This window comes from Thalia democratica, chromosome 4, assembly GCF_965202585.1.
Source record: "Thalia democratica chromosome 4, ktThaDemo2.hap1.1, whole genome shotgun sequence".
Lineage (NCBI taxonomy): Eukaryota > Metazoa > Chordata > Thaliacea > Salpida > Salpidae > Thalia > Thalia democratica.
In genome coordinates, this window is record NC_139168.1 from 22,249,761 (window position 1) to 22,271,877 (window position 22,117).

The 22,117-nt window shown below is 25.0% G+C and overlaps 1 protein-coding gene across 1 annotated transcript; it reads right to left on the bottom strand.

Annotated features, from left to right (window-relative positions):
• Positions 1–1,513: 1,513 nt before the first annotated feature.
• LOC145834719 (adenylosuccinate synthetase isozyme 1 A-like) lies at positions 1,514–19,996 on the bottom strand. Its single transcript, XM_082942222.1, has 12 exons — positions 19,909–19,996; positions 19,476–19,571; positions 17,181–17,346; positions 11,349–11,457; positions 10,990–11,097; positions 10,487–10,595; positions 8,737–8,839; positions 5,378–5,532; positions 3,117–3,241; positions 2,753–2,850; positions 2,325–2,474; positions 1,514–2,051 (listed from the first exon to the last, which is right to left on the bottom strand). Exons 1-12 carry the CDS (start codon positions 19,969–19,971, stop codon positions 2,002–2,004), a joined length of 1,332 nt encoding a protein of 443 aa, XP_082798348.1. The 5' UTR covers positions 19,972–19,996; the 3' UTR covers positions 1,514–2,001.
• Positions 19,997–22,117: the final 2,121 nt, after the last annotated feature.

Sequence of the window (22,117 nt, forward strand, 5' to 3'; positions counted from 1 at the left end):
CAACTTAAAAAAGATTTACTAACAAATCTATGAATGCTAAAATTGGATAATTGTCTAAAAATTAAACCCTCAACAAACGTATTCCTAATTTTTGGATCAAAATAATCTAATCTTGGAATAACACTTTCAAAATTGTTCTACGATAAAAAACTAAATTAAAAATTTACAGATAAAAATTTAAATTTAAGTCTTAAATTTTAAACTTTACCTTAAAAATTTCTTTCAACTTTTTCTTCAACTCTTTTTGACAAATCTTCTTATTTTAGTTTTACTACTGTTACTACAAATTTAATAAATAAACTTACTGGTACACAAAGTTGAAAATTGTAGTAAACACAGGGTTGCCAAATGTTTTTGGCAAATTTTCTCTAGGTTTTCAAAATTTCCTCAAGGTTTTTAAAAGTACACATTTTTGAGTCTATTTTTTGTATAAAGTTAAGTTTAAGGTAAAAAACTGTATTAAAAAGTAAAAAAACATTAAAAGATGCTGTAAAGCTACTTCGAATGTATTTTTTAACAAATAAAAATTGATTATGACAAAAAAAAATATCTATATGGTAGATTTTTTTTGTCAAATCTAAACTTTCCTCAACTATTACTAAAAACTGCACAAGTTTTACTCTGGAAAAATTTAAAATATTTATATATGAACTTTTATTAAAAGAACCAAACAACTTATACATAAACCTTTTAAAGTTGTATATAAACTCTGTTTTAAATTAATTTAGGATATTAAAAATATAAATTAATTAGAAGTTTACTTAGCTTTACTTTTAAGAGTTTATATGATAAAATTCAGTAACCACATTTTTATTTTTTAAATTTTTATTTACTTTATAGATTAGGAACCACCAAGAAGGGAATTGGTCCAACCTACTCTACCAAATGCGGAAGAATCAACCTGAGAGTCCACGATCTGATTGGAGACTATGACGTATTCCAGAGCAAGTTTGTTTTTGTTTACTTTTTAATATTAATAGTTTGACTTGCCAGTTCATGATCTGATTGGGAATTGTGATGTGTTTCAAACAAAGTAAGTTTTTAGAATAAATTAGCAAATTCCAAGTTTTTTGGCAACCCTGTAAACATTAACTTTGAATCTTTACACTATTACAACCTTGAATTTCTCAAAAAATATTTTCTTATGTCTACGTGTAAACAATTATTTTAAAATAATTATTCTTGTGTACTAAATTTTGCTCTAGAACAGAGTTTCTCAAAGTGTATTTAAGGGAAGTTATTTGTGAAATCTTGTTGGAGGGGGTAGTAGCTTTTTTAATCTCATATGAAAGGGGGCCTTATAAAAAGAAAGTTTGTGAAACCGTGCTCTAGAAGAACTTTACTAAATTTGAACTACTTAAGAAATTTTAAGTAACTGATTTATAAAACAATAAGTGTACATATAAAACTGTAAGTTGAAGTTCAAAAAGTATTGAAAAGTAAAGATCATTATTTATTCAACAAGGAACATTCAAATATTACAACATTAAAAAGTATTTAAAACTGCAATAATTGAAAAATAACAACAAAGACTTGATAAAACTAGGGTGTGCTTTTGAAAGACTGATTTTAGTAGCTTGGTGTGTTTTTAATAGCGTTATTGTGTATTTTGAACTTAATTGTGTAATATTAATTCTGATTGTGTATTATTTTTAAGATTTATTTTTTTCTAATGGCCGTAAATTTGTATACGTATATATTATTATAATACGTATATATATATATATATATATATTCTAACGTGCATTGTTTAATTCTGAAAATAAAAGAAAAAATGAAAAGTATAAAAATGTTGGAATTGTCTATAAGTAGTGTCGTGATTAAATGCACCTCAAATAAAATTTTTGTAAAAAAAGGCAAAAGTAAAACTAATTATATAGAAGGCTTGGAGCAATTTTGTACTTTATATGACGTCACTACCAGAGATATTTGTTTCGTCACTGTTAAAAGGATCGTGACGTCGTTTTCGATGTTATTGTGACGTCATAATATTGGGGTTCTTCAACGGACTATGACGTCATCACGAGCTTGGCCGACCCCAATGAATTTGACTACAAAAAGGTTCAAGAGTTAAGTTCAAAATTATTAGCATTATTTTTAAAACTCAATGCTTTAAAAAATTCCGGACAGTTGTTTTCTTATTTTAGTTATAGTTTAAAAAGTAGTAATAAACTTTAATAAAAACTTTTACACGTATTTCTACTCTATACAAATGAACTCTTGTCGAATATTTTACAAAAATTCTAAACAGAATTTCTAAACATGTAAAAGCACAAACTTCTAAACATATTCATTAATTTTGTATTTCATCAAAACACCCTCACCTGGAACCTGCATGTATTTCTCTATGCACTCGATGTACTTCCTGGCGTTTTCAGGAAGGTCCCGGTAACTCCTGATTCCTGAGGTTTCCGACTTCCACCCTGGTACCTCGATGTACTCAACCTCCACGTTGGATAAAACGTCCAATGAAGCTATGGAACATTATGTGTTAGACTGGTTTCAACTTGAAAGTATCATTTTTAAAGTATTTAAATAAAAAGCTGTAAGAACTAAACATGCTAGATTAGTTAAAGTACTCATGTGTTGGTGATACTTTTGTCCATGTAATGCTTTTGTCCACAAGAAGTTTATGCCAAAGTTTTAAAAATAAATAAAACATTTAATTGTCACTTTTGTGTTAAGGCAGCAATGGTAAACTTTCTCCGTTATATTTGTACCAAATAATATATCAATAGCAGATAAAACTCACCAGGCAGCAATGGTAGGTTCTGACCGTTGTATTTGTACCCGATGGCAATTTTAAGCGTCTCGAAGTCGTCCAGAATATCAAGTTTCGTCAGAGCTATGCTGCAAGTACAATTATTTTTTTTTCTACAACATTTAGTGCAGTAATCTGCATCTTGAGTACTCATATTGAACACTAGCTAATTTTAACTTAATGCACAATTTTTTGCTCAAAATTTCGCAACATAAAACTGGAACCATTTGTCATATCAAACTACCGTTTAAAATTACTGATGAGAAGAGGGCATACATAACAATCATTAAGTTAAACTATTACACCAGTAATAAATAAAAACCATTTATTGAATCAAACAACCATTTGAACTGACCATTTGAAATTGTTTATGACGTGAGCGTACTTAACAACCATCAAGTCCAACCAACCGCATCTTCGCTTCCTACCGGTGGTAACTCCGTACTCGTGGCCGATCGTTTGAAGTCTCTCTCCTATCTCCTGTATTAAATATGTTTACAGTTGCTATTTTGGTGATTACCCTACAATTTACACTTTTCACTTTGCTCGCATGTGTTTTATAACCAATTTCATGAGTTTTAAAATGCATCAAATTTATGACAGGGTTACCACTCTTATAAGCAAAAAAAAAGTCAACCCGAGTTTTAAAAAACTTAAACGAGCAGAAAAAAAAACTGGTAATCAATCTAATAATATTTGAATATCTAAAAAACCATAACAATAACAAACGGCTTGATAAAACAAAACACTTTAAGAAACAAAATGCTTTAAGCCAAAGGACTAGTCTGAGATCTAGGAAAAATATTCAAACTAGCCTGAGTGTGACCGAGTTTCAATAATATAACAAACTAGCCAAAAAGTGTGTTGTGAAAAAGTCCTTTTCTAATTATATTTAACACTATCACTTTTACACAAACAACAAAAATAAATAGTTTTTGTTACAAATCTAAGATTGTTTTAATTTTATAGACTTTAATCAAAGTTAGAAAAAGACAAAGAACAAGTAAAATATTAGAAAAATCCTGAATGTGTTATGTAACTTGTTTACTAGAGTGCAAAATTTATTTTTCACAAATAGTTTAGTTCTTATAAGAATGCATATATTTTTTTATCGGAAAATCAATAACGTGTAATTTAATACGGAAAAATGTTGTATAGATCTTGTATTTAAACGACGGTGCTTTTCCCAGCTAAATCTAAAATCGTTCCATTTTTCTTATGTGCCATGTGAGACTATAAATACTAAAAAGTTTAACAACCAAAGATAGTTTTGCAAACATAAGTATTGAATTATAAAATACACTACTTCACAACAAAATAATTACAATTTAATCATTTATGAGATATTTTAGCTATAAAATATTTCAACACATAATAGCTTCAATTTTTATGATGAATTACTTGAGTGGTAAAATATTTCAACACATCATTCTTAGACGACTTAGTAGTTGAACTTGAGCTTAAGTTAACTTACAAAGCAATTTAGTTAACTTAAAAGCAATTTAGTGCTTAACAAAACACTACAGCGACATTTGAATAACTTTCAACATTCACAAAAGCTTTTCAACGGTGCTTAGGGCATTGTTAAGATTTCACTTGCTACAAGTTAATTCTATTTATAAATACTAGTACACTGAATTGACGTGTATAAATAGAACTTCCTACTTGAAAATGAAATTTAGACTGGAAAAAATTTATGAATTTTTACACAATTTTTACATAAGCTGGATAATATTGACTGCGAAATTCTTAGTAAACTTAAATTAGCTTTTATATTACGTAATTTGTAATAAAACATTTAGTTTTTTTGTTCCTTCTAAACCTGGTCTAAATTTTTTTAATACCAAAACCTTATTACTAAACTAATTTCAAATTTACATTTGGGGGTGTTATAATTACAATTAGTTACAAAATACTTACTGTACATTTACATATGCTTTTATCCTGTCATTAAAGCAAAATTAAGTTTTTGGTGGCATTTCAGTATTGAACTTAATGATGATTATTCAATTTTCAAAGTTTAAGTAACTGTGTATTTTATGTTAAAATATTCTTTTCATTTCAACTCAACCAACAAAGCGTACATTCCAAAGTAATATTTAGCGAAATAAGCATAAATAAAACTTATGCAACCCACATATAACTGTAGCTGCTTAGTTTTAGTTTTCTAAGGTCTTAATCTTCTTTATTACTTAATTTTTTTCATATCTTTTATATTAAGTTTTTTGAAAAACTTTTGTTGTGTGTAAATTGTTGTTATAATATCAACAGTTTTTCTTAATTGCAGAATCTAGTCCTCACGCCCGTCGTGTCGACGTCAATTAAATAAAAATTTAAAATAACAACACCACCAAGAAATAGATTATAACAACTAACGCGAGTAAGTTCAGAGGGAAAAGGTTTGTGTAAACAATTATAACGTCATAACAATAAAACCTTTACATATAAAAAATATAAATAAATATTATGATATTTCAATACTAACACAGTTAAACCCTTATAAAATAAAACTAACACACAAGTAAGCTCAGAAGTAAAAGGTCCAGCACCCACGTTTAAAGTTAATCATCACAGGTATTATTATATGAAAAATAAAAATAAAGTGTAACAACTCACGCAAGTGAGTTCAGATGGAAAAGGTCCTGCCCCCACTCTGGTGGTGTAAGCCTTCACAATTGCGATGACGTCACCGACTGAAGAAGGGGGAACCCCCAACCCGGTGCACAACCCTCCCACGCTGCAGTTTGATGATGTCACGTAAGGGTAAGTACCTGATGTGAGAATGATAATTTTTAAATCAATATGTATATATAATCAAATTTTCAGTACTTTTTCTTAATTAAACTAACATATGTTTCTATAGAAAGAGTACTGTGCTAAGTACTTGTTTGTGAGATAATGATTTTATAGAATTTTTTTAGTCTGTTTAGAAAGTAACTGTGGAACAATATCTAAGCTTGTTATACAACTTAATCCATTGGTATGATATTTTTTAAAATTCATTTATTGGGTAAGAGGAATTTTAATTATGACATCACATAAGCGTAACTACTTGTTGGAAATTGTTTTTTTTTTAATTCTATTCAACAGTTTAACATTAAATTAGATTATTTCTTAGCAGGAAAACTAAATATTGCATTTTTCATGATTTCAGTTAATTTTTCATGGATTCGATTTTTTGTAAAATTTATTTACAGACATGCTTTAATTTTTTTTAACTATGCACAGTTTTGTAATTAAAATTTTTACTACTTTACTTTTAGCAAAAATAATTTTTTTGTGTCATTTTTTTTATTAATCTCAATTAAAAGGTAAATTTTTACCATTTACTTTTAAAATTTCCTCACAGTCAATTATCTAAAACTAGTGTTTAATAATATGGCATTATAAAACAAATTATTCAAATTTAAAATAAGTATCTCTTTATAAGATATTCTTAAAACTTTTATCCACCATGTAAAACAGTTGTGGTACTTAAAGATTATTGATGAATAATTTAACAAGGAATTCATAATTTTCTTACATTAAGAATGTATAAAAGCAATTTAATAAAATTTACTTCAAACACTCAAAATAAATCAATCATCTGACTATAATGTGCTAAAGGATGTTTTTACAGTAAATTATTTTATTGCCATGAGTTTGAAAACTATTAAAGGAAAATTTTACTTATTTTTGCACAATTTATACTGTAAACTGAGTGTTGTCTACGCTTGCATGCTATATATAAATTTAAACCTGTGTAAACAAATAAAGTATTTTTATATTTAGTGCCATGTTTTCCCGTTATAAAACGGTTTTTTGTTTCCGACTTCTTTGGTTAAATTTAGATCAATAAAAATAAATTTTTACAGTGTAATTGAAAATAATGCTGTACATTAAATTGGATAAGGGAGTCACAACTAAATATAATTAAATTAAAAACAATAAAATAGTTCGCAACATCTGCTTAAAAACAAGTCTAGACTTATGTAAGCAAACACTTCAACTGATATTCTGTCAGTATAAAAGTCTCATAAATTTTAAAAAATGTCTTGTACAAATAATGCTGTGTTTTTTTAAAACATTTTGCAACACATTTTTACATCAACATTTTTAAATTACACTAGAAAAAGTTTTAATTGTTATATTAAGTTTTTAGTTGACTCTTGCAATGCATATTACTTTCATTATTAGTTATTTTGATAGTTAACCTTATAAGTGACTAAATGATAAATTGACTGGTAAATTTATCAAATACTTATAATCATAAACATACTTTTATATCTCAATGCTTTTATTTCAAAATCGCAAAACATTAATATTTTCATCAATAACAACAACAGATATTCTTATTTGACAAATTAGTTTTTTTAAGTAATTTTGAAGAAAACACTTATAGTTTTTATATTTTGACAAAAACATTTATTAATTGTCACAAAACTTTGTAAATTTGCCAAAAGACATCAATAAATTGGGTTTTTTTTTTCTACAAAAAGTTTTAATTCTTTCACAAAATAACAATATTACAGAAATATTTGTTAGCCAACTGGTTTAAACTCAACTATTTTTTCAGAAGACATTTTATTTCTTAAATATTGTCAAACACATTTATTATTTATTAGCAAACTTTGTAAACTTGCCAAAAGGCATCAATAAATTGGCGCTCAGTTACTTATCTTTCATTGGACGCCATCATGGGTGTGTACATGACGTCACGGAATGTTTTCCAATGCTTTTGTGACGTCATAACACGTTACAGGAAAATCGATGTGCATCGGTGGTATCGATTAAATGAACACCGCATTTGTTTATATTGATTTTCGTGGATAATCACGTAAAACGCCCATAAGTATTTGTCAATCATATAACATTACACGGAAACACTTTTAAATTGATTATTTCAGCATATTAGGAAGACCAGTAAAGTTTCAGACACCACGAACTACTGAACTCAATATTCAATGATTTTTAAAACATTTATATCGGAGAGTGGTTAGTTGTTAAAAAAGTAGCAGGGTTTTTGTTGCACAAAACAAAACTTGCAGTCTACATGAATATTGCAGGTTTTATCTTGTGACAAGAGGCATTAGTTTTTGAGAGGGTAGAAATCACAACATATTGTGATGAGGAACAATTAAAGACAACTAATCCATAAAAAATTGTAGTTTTTTAAAAGAATTATTTTTAAGTTATCTTTATATTTAGTTTCATTATTATGATATGCAAACCTTAAAAAAAGTTTTATAATCTCTCTTTAGATTTTTTCTAACATCAGCCAAAAAACAAGAAGCTCACAAATTATTATTCTGACTTTACAAATATTGGAAAACGTTAGATTAGCATAAGACTTTTAGACGAAAGCTGCAAAAGTATACGATGTTTCAAAATAATTTAATGCACTATACATGCTACGATGACAGTTTATCATACAAAAACTTGTTTTGATAGGAATGGAAATCAATTCTATCGGGAATATTCACTTGCTATTTTTAAATGACAATAGTATTAGAATGTTTATTATATTTACATGAACATAAAATACGGTCTTTCGTAATAGTTTAATGAACTGTGTGTGTAAAAATGACAGCTTATTGAGTAAAAAATTGTTTTGTATGGAATATTTATTAAGTCTATTGGGAATACTTTAGCACTTATTTAAGAATACGTTATCTAAGAATCCCAACTGATTTGGTATATTTCAATAAATACAATTTTAAATTTCTAAAATTTCAAAAATTATATTTGAATATTTCAATAAATATATTTTAAAATTTCTAAAATTATAATTACTTACTGTCAAATATTATATAAATATACTTACATAAAGATCATTGAAAAGTGATCTATTTAACTGATATTTCGTAAAACTTGATTATATAAACAAACTGCAATCATTGCTTTGATAACATTTATAGCAAGTTTTTTAATAAATCTGCCTCTTGTACTTTTATAAGCCTAACATACTCAAATTAAATATACATAAACAAACAAACCGAAATCAATATCCAGCATATTGGCATTTGCTCCTTCGATTAAAATTTCTTTGTGATCAGTCGAATGAAGTTGTTCGTACATGAGATGGACTGTGTCTTTTACCTGTTATTATAACTTTAATTTACTTTAGTTTTAATTATATTTATTAACTAATTTTTGTCTATTATATTGTATAATTGTAAATTGAAGTTGCTAATACATAAAATTGCCTATATCTTTTACCTAATAATATATATTTATTTCAGTTCATTAAGGGTATAGTTTAATTTTTAAATCACTTATGTAATTATTTGAGTTAAGTTGATAATACATATGAGCTTGACTGTTTCTACTACCTGATAAAACAGTTTTATTTATTGTCAAAAATATTCATGAGATTATTAGTGATTAAGTGATAGGGGGTGCTGGACAACATAATACACCTAAAATGCAATTATTTTTAATATTTAAACATTTTTTAATATAAACTGTATTTTTTTCTAAAAAAACGATGGCAGTAGTAAATATAATGTCACTCTGACGGAGAAAAACTTTGATATGATCTCAATTTCAACACTTGTCTTATATTGAAAAGCATGTTTTTGGAACAAAAATAATAAAACTTTCGACGTAAATTCAAAATTAAAATCGTTATTTTACATAGCTTTTTTAGTTGAATAATCTATGAAGTTTAATTTTTTATGTAAAATATAGAATAAAATAAGCTTTAATTGAGAGAAAGTGCTGGTTTAAAATTTTAAAGACAAAATTTGACAGATAGCTTCACAATATTTTTTATATCTTTATTTGTTAAAAATATAATTCTAAGCTCCAAAAAACATTGAAAATGTTTTTTTATACTTGACCACAACTTTTTTGACTCGTATTTATATTGCTTATCTATTCCACAACAAAAAACTATAATGTAGATAAGTTTTTAACAAAATTTTTAAAAATTAATGCATTTTCTATCACGTAGTACATATGTTTTGACCTTGTATTACAAAATAAACAGATGGCATTTTTATCAATAACAAAATTAAAAATAGTCCAACAGCTGTGGAATAACCTTTTTTGTTTCTCTAAATTATTTGGCAATTGCTTTTGACAAACTTAGAGTAAAATAAACATGTTTACGTGGTAAAGTAAGTTCTTAATATAAATTATTTTTAACAATAAACTTCTAAGTTAAGCTTAAGTTCAACCTACGCGCCTATTTTAATTTTATTTGCAAATTAAGGTTAATTTTAGTAATTTGGCTCTGTAAAGTTTATAATGAAATACCAAGTTTTACTAAGCTTGAAAGTTTTACTAAAAGCAAAAATACAATGGGAACTTTAATGACTAACTGTAGAAACATTACTCATTATATTAAAAATATATTAAAAAACATTATAATAAACAATGCTTTCTATTAGTAATTTAAAGTATATACACATTACAGTATATATATAAAGTATGAAAAATTAGTGCTCAGGTTTAAAACTTAATATTTTTTTTAAATTAATCATCTTAAACTTTCTTTAATTAATGTCATAAATTAAACATTTTTCAAATCAGATGTAAATAAAATGACTCGCTGAACATTTTAGGATTACATAATATTTTTTCAATCAAAAAATTTTTTTAATATTAGTTTTAGTTAAAACTTTGAATGACAAACTTTAAATTTTTTTTTAGTTATTTAAATTTTATTTTCATATAACAAAATTTTTGATATTCAACAAAAACAAACTATTTATCTCTATCTGATTAAACTTTAAATCTAACCATGGGCCTGATAATTTCTCTAATTTGTTTGTACTCTTCACACAATTCCTCATATTTGAACTCTACTGCTGGGTATTGCTGGCTTAACACGTGGACCAGGGATTTCAGTCTAAAATGTATCAAAATCATGAATTTTTAGTTATACCATAGATATCAAATGATGTGGGAGTAAATTTTTTGGTGATATGATTTGATTTATAATGAACAGAAAAATTGAATCATAGTTGTATATTTAAACTAAATTCAAATAAAACATGCGTTTTTTACAAGCAACTAAACTTTTAGTATTCAACATACTTTCAACATAACAAACTGCATCATAAAATCCTATTATATGCAAAAAAATAACTTGATATTTTCAAAGATGAAAAAAAATAGTTTTAAAAATGTGCATATGAATCAACTTAAATATTTTAATTGAAATACATCACAATTCCCAATCAGATCATGGACTCTGAATTTAAATTAATAATATCATAAATATAAAGTAAACAAAAACCAACTTGCTCTGGAATACGTCATAGTCTCCCATCAGATCGTGAACTCTGAGGTTGATTCTTCCGCATTTGGTGGAGTAGGTCGGGCCAATTCCCTTCTTGGTGGTTCCTAATCTAACAAGTACATATTAATTCAAAAATCAAAATGTGGTCACGGTATTTTATCATAAATATTATTAAGAGTTTACTTAGCTGGACTTTTGTGCAACTTCTAGTTTTAATTACCTAAAATATGGTTTACGTACAAGTTTTTTGGTTCTGTTATAAAAATTCAAGTATAATTGTTTTAAATTTTCCCACAGTAAAACTTGTGCATTTTTTATAGCAATATGTTTACAAAACAAACATTATAAAATTCAACCAACTTTTTTCCACCCTTCATGTTTTCCAATGCAGCATCAATTTCCTGATGAAAATTGAAAACCAAATGGGCTCTGTCCGATATCACAAGGTTCTGTTTCCACCAAGTCAGTCCTAAAGGAAATTATATTAACATAAATGTCAATATGATTTTATGTACCAATTAATTGCTAATAACAAAACTTTTTTCATTTAAACGGTTTATTGAGCAATGCTTTCAAAATTTAACTAATTTCCTTGTCAAAACAAAATAAATACTCACAAAAACTAATTAATCAAACACAATACGAGTAAACTAAAGAAGCAATCAATATAAAACTAATCAAATTAATCATAAAAACTAAAAAAGATAATTAGAACAAAAATGGACTATTTAAAAATGTTAATTGTAATTCTAGATCCTTTATCAGGACCTAGATGTTGATTAAGTTTAGGTTTAAGTTTTTTAATCATAATAGCCTCTACTGCAAGTAAAATATTTCTATTTTTACAAAATTTAATTACCTCAAAACAATTAAAAATATCATTATGATTCTGACAGATTCTACATTGTTCTATATGTGAAAAAACTGCGCTATTTGTAGGTTTTGTATGTTCTTTAATTCTATATAAACAGGCCATATACTAATTATACAGTCTGTAGATTTATGTGCACTCGTGGGTACGTTTATTTCAAATACCAAAATCAAGGTTTTTCTGCACTATGTAAAACAATCGAAATACAAAAACTATGGGTGTTAAAATTTTATTTATAAGTAATTATATTTTCATACTTTTGGTTTGATGTTAAAACTTACAGCTCTCATTTTCAAACTTATGAGGATAAATGTACAAGTTAAATATTTTGTAATTTATTTTAATAGCAGGCTTCACTCTGAAGATAAATCAGTTAAAAATATTTTTTCAAACTACTAAAATTAAATTCTGGTTTTATATTATATTTTCTGCAGTAGTTAAATTTGAGTATAAAATATTTTTATATTTTCTTAAATTAAGTTTAAGTGTAAAACAAATATAGAAGCTTATAGTCTTAAAATATTCATTAAATTATAGTTTTAATAAAGATCAGAAAACTTATTTTTATTATTACCCATCTCATTTCATTTTTAAAGTTTTTTTAACAAACACTTTAAAAAACAAGAGTTTTAAGTAATAAAATTAGGAATTCAATATTTAATTCAATCATATGAACTCTTAAAAGTAATTTTAGAAACAAAAATTTAGAATATTTATTATCTATTTTCATTTTAAATTTTCATCTCAGTAGTCAACTAATTGTAAGTACTAATATTTAAAACTTTTATTGAAATATACTAATTTTACAAGTAAACTAAACATGATAAAGCATAAAACTAAAAACGAAACCACATATCTAAAAGTTATAATTGTTTGTTCGTTGTGTATTTGACAGGGTAATCTATATCAACCTCAGTGTTAATTGAATTTATATAACAATATTAAACTGTTGGCTGTTGTCCAGAAATTTCATTAGGTGTTGTATAATATAGTTTATAAGTCTGGCTAAATAACAGTTATATACTATTGTGGTAAACAAATTCATTAAACAAATTTGCCATTCGAACATGTAAAATGTTAATTTTAATTTCTTTAACAGCATTTTATTTTTGAACAAGATATAAAATTTTATGTGTATTTACACTTTACTTTTTATACAACTTCTAAAACATGAAACACATATTGTATTTACATATTACAAAAATAAGCATTTTATATACTTTATTCTCTTAAAAAGTACTTATTGATTTTTTATTTAAACCTAAACTTTATTAAAAACTGGATTGCATTTAAAACTTTTTTAATTAATCAACTTGAAATTTAACCACTTTTGTTCATTTGAAAAGCCAGTGTGCTCAAAGTTGTTTGCTTTATTTAAGTTGTACTTTTACAAAACGTTCGGCATCTTTTTACCCTTTCAATTCTATTTAACTACTTGACATAACTTAAGTCTTTTGTGTAAAAACTTACAAGTCATTGTTTAACTAAAATAGAAATTTATGTTTTTTTTGTCATTTCTTTGATTTGTCTGTTGTTTTCTTTGTAACTATAGTTACTAATATATATTATAATATTAATTACAGTTTTCAATCTTTAAATGTTTATCATAAATGTATATTATATATATAGTATATATTATATATATAATATATATTAGAATTAAGTTATTTAACTTAATAAATTAAATTTTTCACACTGAGCCCACCTTGAGGGCTTTATTATCAAAAAGGTTTATTTAAAGATGCAAAACTCAAAGAACTCGAGTTTCGTGACTATTCACAAAACTCGAGTCCTTCGAGTTTTGCATCTTTAAATAAACCTTTTTATAGTATATATTATATATATAGCAGGGGCGTAGCGTGGGGAGGGACACTGGCGCATGCGTGCCACCCAAAAAAAGAAAAATGTAAAAAAAAGAATGTAATATCTTTATCCTTTATAGTTTATTTTTTCTGCTTAATTTGCCTTTTTTTAACTATGTTTATCTAGTATTCAAAAAGTTAAACGAAATTTTGAATACCAATTAGTGACAAGTTAGGAAAGTACATGTTATTACTCAATATACTGATTCGGTGCATAATTGCAAATGCGCACCGATGTTGATGAAAAACTCCATAAGGAAAAATTTTATAAGTTCATTAACTTCATAAGAATTTAAGACTCAAACAGTACGCAATCAATATAGCGCACCGCTGTAGTATAACCTTATGGCAGATTATTTTTCTACAAAAAAGTTTACAAAACTACGTCACGCTTAAAGAAAAATTAAACAATTTTACAAATTTTTTTTATGCTACATTGTTAAGACTACTGCTAGTTTTCTGAACTTTATTTTTGTAAACATACAAGATAAGCGTGTCAGCCTATGAGAAATAAACTTTGTTTGTGATTTTTATTTTAAACAAATACAATCAAGTGAATTAAATTTAAAAAGTACACTTTTAACTATTTTACAAAGTTGTAATAAACTGTAATAACAGTTATAAAGTTGGTCTATTTTAACTTCTGTGTAACTTTATTAAAATTATGTGCAATGAGGTGTTGTTATCTATGTTGTATTGTATATTAAAGAGATTGATATTTTTTCGTAAATAAAACAGATACTTTCGTTTTATTGAACATATTAATTCTTAAAGATATAAAGTTTACTATAAGTTATAAAAACAATTTTTATTTAGTAAGTTTACATTTTTGCAAGTATAAGTAATTCTAATGAAATTTATACTTTTATTTAATTGTTTAATTTTGTATTATATAAATATTTTTAAAAACAGTTTACGAACTTATTTTACTTCATAAATTTATTTCAATTGTATTACTTATAAAAAGTTTTTTTATAGCTAGTTACAAAAGTTTTAATTTAGAGGTTTTTTGAGAAAAACGTTTGCGCACCTCCTGACCAAAGTACCACGCTACGCCACTGATATATAGTATATATATACATAATATATTATATTAATTTATTGGAAAAGTACGTTTTAAAAAATACTGGTACATATGTTTCATAAAGCTTTAATCATCAGCCAGTTCAATTTAAAACAAAAAGCACTTATTATAAGCACTATAATATATATATAGTAAGTTTTGTTAGATCACTATTTTATTTTTAAAAATAATATTTTACTCATTTATAACTTTATTGTTAAATTTGTAAGTTATTAACGATAATTTTAAACTTTTATTAGTTTCAACTTGAATAATACTTAGACGTTTACTAATAATTAAAAAACATATATATCAGGGTAAATACAACTATATAATCAAACTTATAAGGTTTTAAATCAAGAAAAGTTAAATTTATAAAAAATTGGTTGTTTAAAGTGTTAATTTTTATCCATCACCTTTTCTTAGGAAGTTGGTTATTTAGTTAAGATTTATGCTTGTAAATTGTCACAGCTTTAACAGATATAAAGAACTAAAGTATTTCTATAAAAATAAAAACATTTTTACAGAATTTGCAGTTGTCATCATGTGTAAATGATTTATATTAGTTTAAAAACTATTAAATAAATATAACATAAAGTTTCTTGATTATCTTAATTTGGATCTTATGGTACACTTTTAGTTTTTCAATTTCAAATTATTATTTTGGGAATGACCCCTGAAAAAGTTTAATTTGAAATGTCGTAACCTTATCATTGTTTTGTATATTTACCGGTGAGCTTTGTGGATACATTGCACAACATTTTTGTAACAATGAAAGTCGGTCTTTCTTTATCACTAAAATTCTCTTTACAACTTATAACAACAAACTCCTTTATAATGGTATTTATAGATCATTGTTTGATTAAAGCAACATGTTTTCTTTTGTGCTCATTTCCTTGTTATTAATGTGTCTCGGGTTATGTTTTTATTTAACTTAACTTAAACAAACTTACATAATTAAAATTTCTACAATAATAATAATATTAACAATAAGATTACCAAAAAAAAACAGTTCAATTTGTTTTAATTAAAACTAATTAAAAACACTATGTAATTAAAAAAATTAAGTACAAAATAGTAGAGTTCCAAATGGCAATTCTTAGTTTTTATTTTGTAAGTGTTTTTAAATTTTAAACTAAAAAATTATACACAATAAAAAACTGATTATTTTTAAGTTTTTGGTAATAACATAACCAACTATTTACTAATTACCAACACTAGCAAATTTTAATAATTTTTAATTAACAATCATTGTTTCTAATTACCTAAAACTGCTTTAAGTAGTTTTAGTTAAAACTAAACTAATTCAGAATTATATTCTATTACAAGTTTTGTTAATTATCTAGTTTTCAAAATTTTAACTGATTATCTTATTTACATAAATTTCTAATAGTATTATTTATTAAATTTAAAAAATTAATGTACTTTTTTTTTAGTTTCACTAAAACAATAAAACACTACTATATTTATACAATTAAAACTAATGTTTGAAAATGTAAAACTTATAATTTAAATGCATGTAAATTATTTCATCGTAGTTAAATAAAAAGTATTGAAACTCTACATGATTTGAAGCATATAATTTGAAAATAGAGCAAAACATTTCTAATAACCCCTCTTTTTCAAAATATTTTCTACTTGAATATTTAAATCATGGCACTGCTTAATACTAAATAAAACCTAATTACTGACAAACTAGAGTTGTTTACACAACTGGTCTTGTATAACATTTTAACATTTAAAAATGATTTCAAAAGACTAATTTTTAAGTTTTGATTCAATTCTACTTTTATCATTTTTTTAGTTTTCCAACAATTAGGGAAAATTGACAACAACAAGATAAAAACTGACTATATACAACTAATATTAACTGCTTTTAACATAAACTTTGAGCTTTTTTTTCAGTAAATAACTTATCTATTATACTAATATCTTAGACCAGGGGTGGTAGGCCAAAAAAGGAACATTTTTAATGTGCTTACAAAAACATGTTTTAAACTAATTTTTTGAATAAAAAAAAGTTATGCCATAGATTATCCTTTAAAAATAACTTTTTTTTTGAAAACAAAATTATATTAAATTAGCTGAGAGTATTTTTAATGCGGTCTGCGGGTTGCAGTTTGCCAACCCCTGCATTAGACTATAAGTAAATTCAACAAACAAATTATCTTACCGAATCTCTAAGCTAAAAATACTTTTAGTAAAATAGACACCAACATTAATACTATTTTCTTCTTTATTTTCTATGCTTCCTTCAAAAATTCAAGCAGGTTGACAACAAAAACTTGATAATAATTGTAAACTACTATTTCAAGTTGCTTTAAATACAAATTGTATTCATTCTTATCCAGTAAATATCCTAGGATCAGATTATGAGTATATTTAATAAATCTTACCTTTATCTTCGTTCTTTTGCGCCTCCTTCAGCAATTCAGGCAGGTTTACCACCACACCGTTACCAATGACGTTCAAACATGTCTTGCTGATGATTCCTGATGGTAACAGGTGGAAGTCATATTTCTTTTCACCAATGACAACTGTGTGGCCCGCATTGTTGCCACCCTGATAAAAGATTAAGATTAGGAATAGGATTTAAGATTTATAATTTAATTAATGTTAAGTACCTTTTTATTGCCATTCAAAACTGTGTGGTACCTTTGATAGTTTTAAGTTAAAGTATAAATGATTGCCTTAGTAAGAGATTTAAATGAAAATATACAATTAATTTAAAGAATCTGTTATTCTATAAGTTTATATTCATTTGTAAAAAACTTGTTTTTTTGTTACTTGATGAAAGACTTTTTTGCTTTGTATGCAAACATGAGTTATATTTCTTATAACTTATCACTACATAATGTCTTTTTTTACTCATTCAAAAGTATAAATTTTGGTTCAAATATAATAATTTTTATTTTTATTTGTAGCTGTGTTAGTGCATATCTGGAAATAAAATATAAGTCATGATGTAAATTGTTATGTTTTAGTTCATACTAATTTAAATTTGGTTATATCATTCATACATGTGTCACTATTGCATGGACTAACCTCTAAACTTTAATTATTATTTTTAACAAGTTATTTTTTAATTTTGTTTTTCTTTCAAAATGTATATTTTATTTTGATAATAACGGCAGCATGTCAACAATACGTTCCATTCAAACAAATAAGTCCTAGTAAATCTGATGCACAGAAAATGCACATTTATTTTGTTTGTACAACATGCATTATTTATACTTCACAATTAAATACTTTTGTGTTTTAATGTTCTTCTTTCATATTTAAATGTATTGACATTTTTCAACAAGAAATAGTTACCCCTTATTACAGCTTTAAATTTCTTATATGAATGAATAGTAATACAAACATAAAATAATCATTATGTTTGTTGGAAAGAAATAAAAGTGAAGAACTATATTTTTACAATGTTTATAGACATAGGGTTGTCCAAGACTTTATTTTAAAAGATAAATAATATAATTTATTTGAAAACTTAAATCAATTAATTTCTTATTAGAGAACAGTTATATAACAACTTTATTTTTAGCAAAGTTGCTGTACATATAGTATTAGAAATTTGTATATTGAATATTAAAGATATTTTAAAATTTATTACTAAAACTATGTTAATTTATACAGTAATTATGACTTTAACTTTAAAAACTAGTTTTTGGCTTATAGCCTTATCTTAGGCAAAAATACTGTACATATATATATTTATGAAAATTTTAGTATATTTATTATTATTTTAGTTCCTTTTAATAAAGACTTATAAACTAATAACTTATTTTAAGTTGGTCAATTGAAAAATTAACTGTGGATTTGTACAATTTTGATTGTTTGGTGTGGCACTATCATTCAGGGTGGCCACTAGTTTTTTAGAAATTTCTCTCAGCTTTTCTGAATTTCTTCCAGGTTTATGAAATAACATGTTTTAGAGTCAATTTTAAGTTTAAAATTAAGCTTAAAATTAAAATTTGTGCAAAATAGTATAACAACATTGAAAAGATACTGTAAAGCTACTTAACAAGCGTTTTTTGATAAAAAAAATTTGATGATGCCATAAAATTTTTGTCTATATGATAGACTTTATGAGTATTTCGAAATTTCACTACTTATGTAAAAATTGTTTATAATTCCAGGTTTTTCTAGGCTTTTTATTTTTATTTTTTTTATTCACGGTTATTTTAGCCTAAATTGTCAAACTCCAGGTTTTTCCAGGATTACAGGTTTTTTGGCCACCCTGTATTATTACTGGATGCATGAACTTTAAATTCAGCAGTGAGTTATAAACATTTATTCTTTACTTATAATGTCTGAATAAACTGTAGTCCGCAAAATATTTTTACAAAAAAGATTTATCAATAAAAACAAATCATAAAACTTTATAAAGGTCTAATAATATAGATAGAGATTACTTTTTTTACCTATAACATTACATACTTTGATATCTAAATATGTGCTGATAACCTGTATAATACTAACAACTGATATTTTTTGCTTGTTTAACATTTAACTAAGGCAGCATGAAACCAATTTGCAAGTTGCAGTGGTACTTTATCTAAGTATATTAAACTTAAATGAAAATATTTAAATACTATCTGAACTCAGCATAATTCCAATTTTGTTGCTAGGTAATCAAAAATTTGTCATTCAAATTACTAATACATAAATAAACAATAGTTAAAACTAACTTGAACCCTGCAAACAACATCAGCCTTGGTTGCTAGGAGATCAACAATTTTCCCCTTTCCTTCGTCTCCCCATTGGCTGCCAAGCACCACTTTCACCTTTGTAATTAACTTATATTTAATTATATTACTAAATCTTAAGCAATTTAACAAATTGAAGTATTTCAATTTAGTTTGAAGATTGGGTACACATTATGAAAAGGCTCAACTATATTGTCAAAAAAAAAAAACTTTTAAAAGACAATTAGCAATGTTTATAATTTTTTAATTAAGCTCATAAAGTGTAAATTAATTTAAGATTAAAAAAAAATTTCTTAAATAAACTTACTAGTGTTTTAGTAACAAAATTTTTAATTTAAGAACTTTTTATTAATTCAACATAGTTTTTTTAAATCTACAATGTTAGAAGTGCAAAATTTCATAATGTTAAACATACCTTGTTCCTGATAACTCCATTGGTAGCACAGTGATCCCCATTAGAACTTAAATGGGAAGCCATAGTTTAACTAAAAATAAAACAAACTGAAATAGTTTACGTATCAAGTATCAAAAATGATTGTTTTTTATTATTTTTTTTTTCAAGCAGTATTTCAAAAAAAAATCAAATTACTTAAATTTAGAATTTGAGTATCTTCAGTTTGTTTTCATTTTTTCATAAAATTCAGCTAAGATTAATAAGTCTTTAAATAACTGTATATGTTTAGAATTTATATGACAAATTAGGCATTATTAATTACTAAACAGTCAATATGTCATTTTTACAATACAGTCATAATATAGTCATAATATTATGACAATAAAAACTGTTTGAAAACTTAATTTCGATATAACAAAGTATGATATGTAAACTGGCGTTTAATTAACAGTTATAATTTAATTGTCAGATTATTACATCATAAAGCTTTGTAGGATTGCATCAGTATTTTTATCACTTTACTATTTTGCATAACTGCAGATTTTACAACTAAGCATTGCTGAATGGAATATTTGACCTTAACCCCAAAATCGTTTGAAGCCAAAACGTGTTTTACTTTCATAAGGCGCGAAATTAAAAAGAAATCAAAGATGTACATTGCCATAGAAAATAAAATGTGTACACTATAGATACAAAAAAAAGTAACTTATAGTAGTTTTTGATGAGCTTGAAATTTTTTTGCTTTAGTGTTATATGATGATTTTCGTTACTGATAATTTCAGAATAATCTTTTGGATATAAACTAATAATGTTGTTTTTTTATTAAATAAATAAATCAAACATTCCAAATCAAAACAAACTGATTAAAAAAAGTAGCAAAAAAGTGTAAGATATATAATAACAACATATAAGAAAACTTTTACACAGCTGCAATAGACCATGCTAGCACTAGACTTTATATTTTTTTGTTAAAATTATTACTTAAACTCAACTTTACCAAACATAAGAACGAACCCTTTAATCTACACATTTCAACGACCCTAGTTAACAGAAAACACAACTTACTTTAAAAAACTATTTTAATAAATCTGTTTGTCTTTGCACAATATTTTGAGGGGACAAAAAGAACTTTATTCTGTATTTAATGACTTATTCTTGTCTAGCCATACTAGTAATTTAGTAAAACTAAATTAAACATTTGCTTGGTTTTCAGTACTTATGTAACGTTTTAAATCATAAAAATTAGTAAAAAAACGATTTTTATACAAGTAAGATTCTAACCGTAAATAAGTCATAATCTAGAAAAAGCTTCAACAAATTATAAACCGCTACACTATAACATCATATAGCTAAGTAAGAAGCATTGTTAACAAAATGTATAGTTTTAGATAAACCTTGTAATTTAAGAAGTTTGTTCAATAAGTTCTAAAACAAAAATAAAATATATAACTGCATTGTTTTTTTTCTTGATTTTTTTAGTTAAAGAGTTCTTTTTTTATTTTTTAGATCCATAAATGCTAATTGCTAAAGAACAAAAAATATTAAACATTACTTTTAACAAGATTAACATTACTTTAGATACCAACAAAAACGTTTTCATATGTTAAGTTTTACAAAATGTTGCTAAATTTTTGTTGCTAAGCTTTCTTAAATCTAAATTGTTAATCTAAATATAAAAAAAAAAAAACAAAACTTGAGGATCTTGTAAGTCAAACTATTTTTTTTAAATTTTAACTGACTTATTTCAATTAAGGTTTTTTATGAATTTAGAAAAAAAAAAGTTTACTTTTATATGTTTATAAAACTATTTCTTTTAATTTTAACAATATAATTACCATGAAATATAAACATTTTTTTTTATTGTTATAAATTTTAATTAAAATTGAAACTAGATATATGTTACTAAATATACATATCATTCTTTTATTGTCTGTGATTAGAAAATTAAAGTTTCTTTAGTTTTGGCTTTTGTTTTTCTTACCTGCAAATTTATTCTAAGTTAAAATGAATTAAAACATTAAAACTAAAACTTAATTAAAGTTTAACAACAATATCATATTATATTATTTATTGATCATCACAATAATTATGCAGTTATAGTTAAATACCAAGTAGTTTTTTAAAATACCAATTGGGTATTAAAATCTTTTTTTATTCTTTTAACATTATAAAAACAGTTGAGTTTAAAAACACGGTTTAGGTAAAGTTAAAAAGAGAAAATAATTGAAAA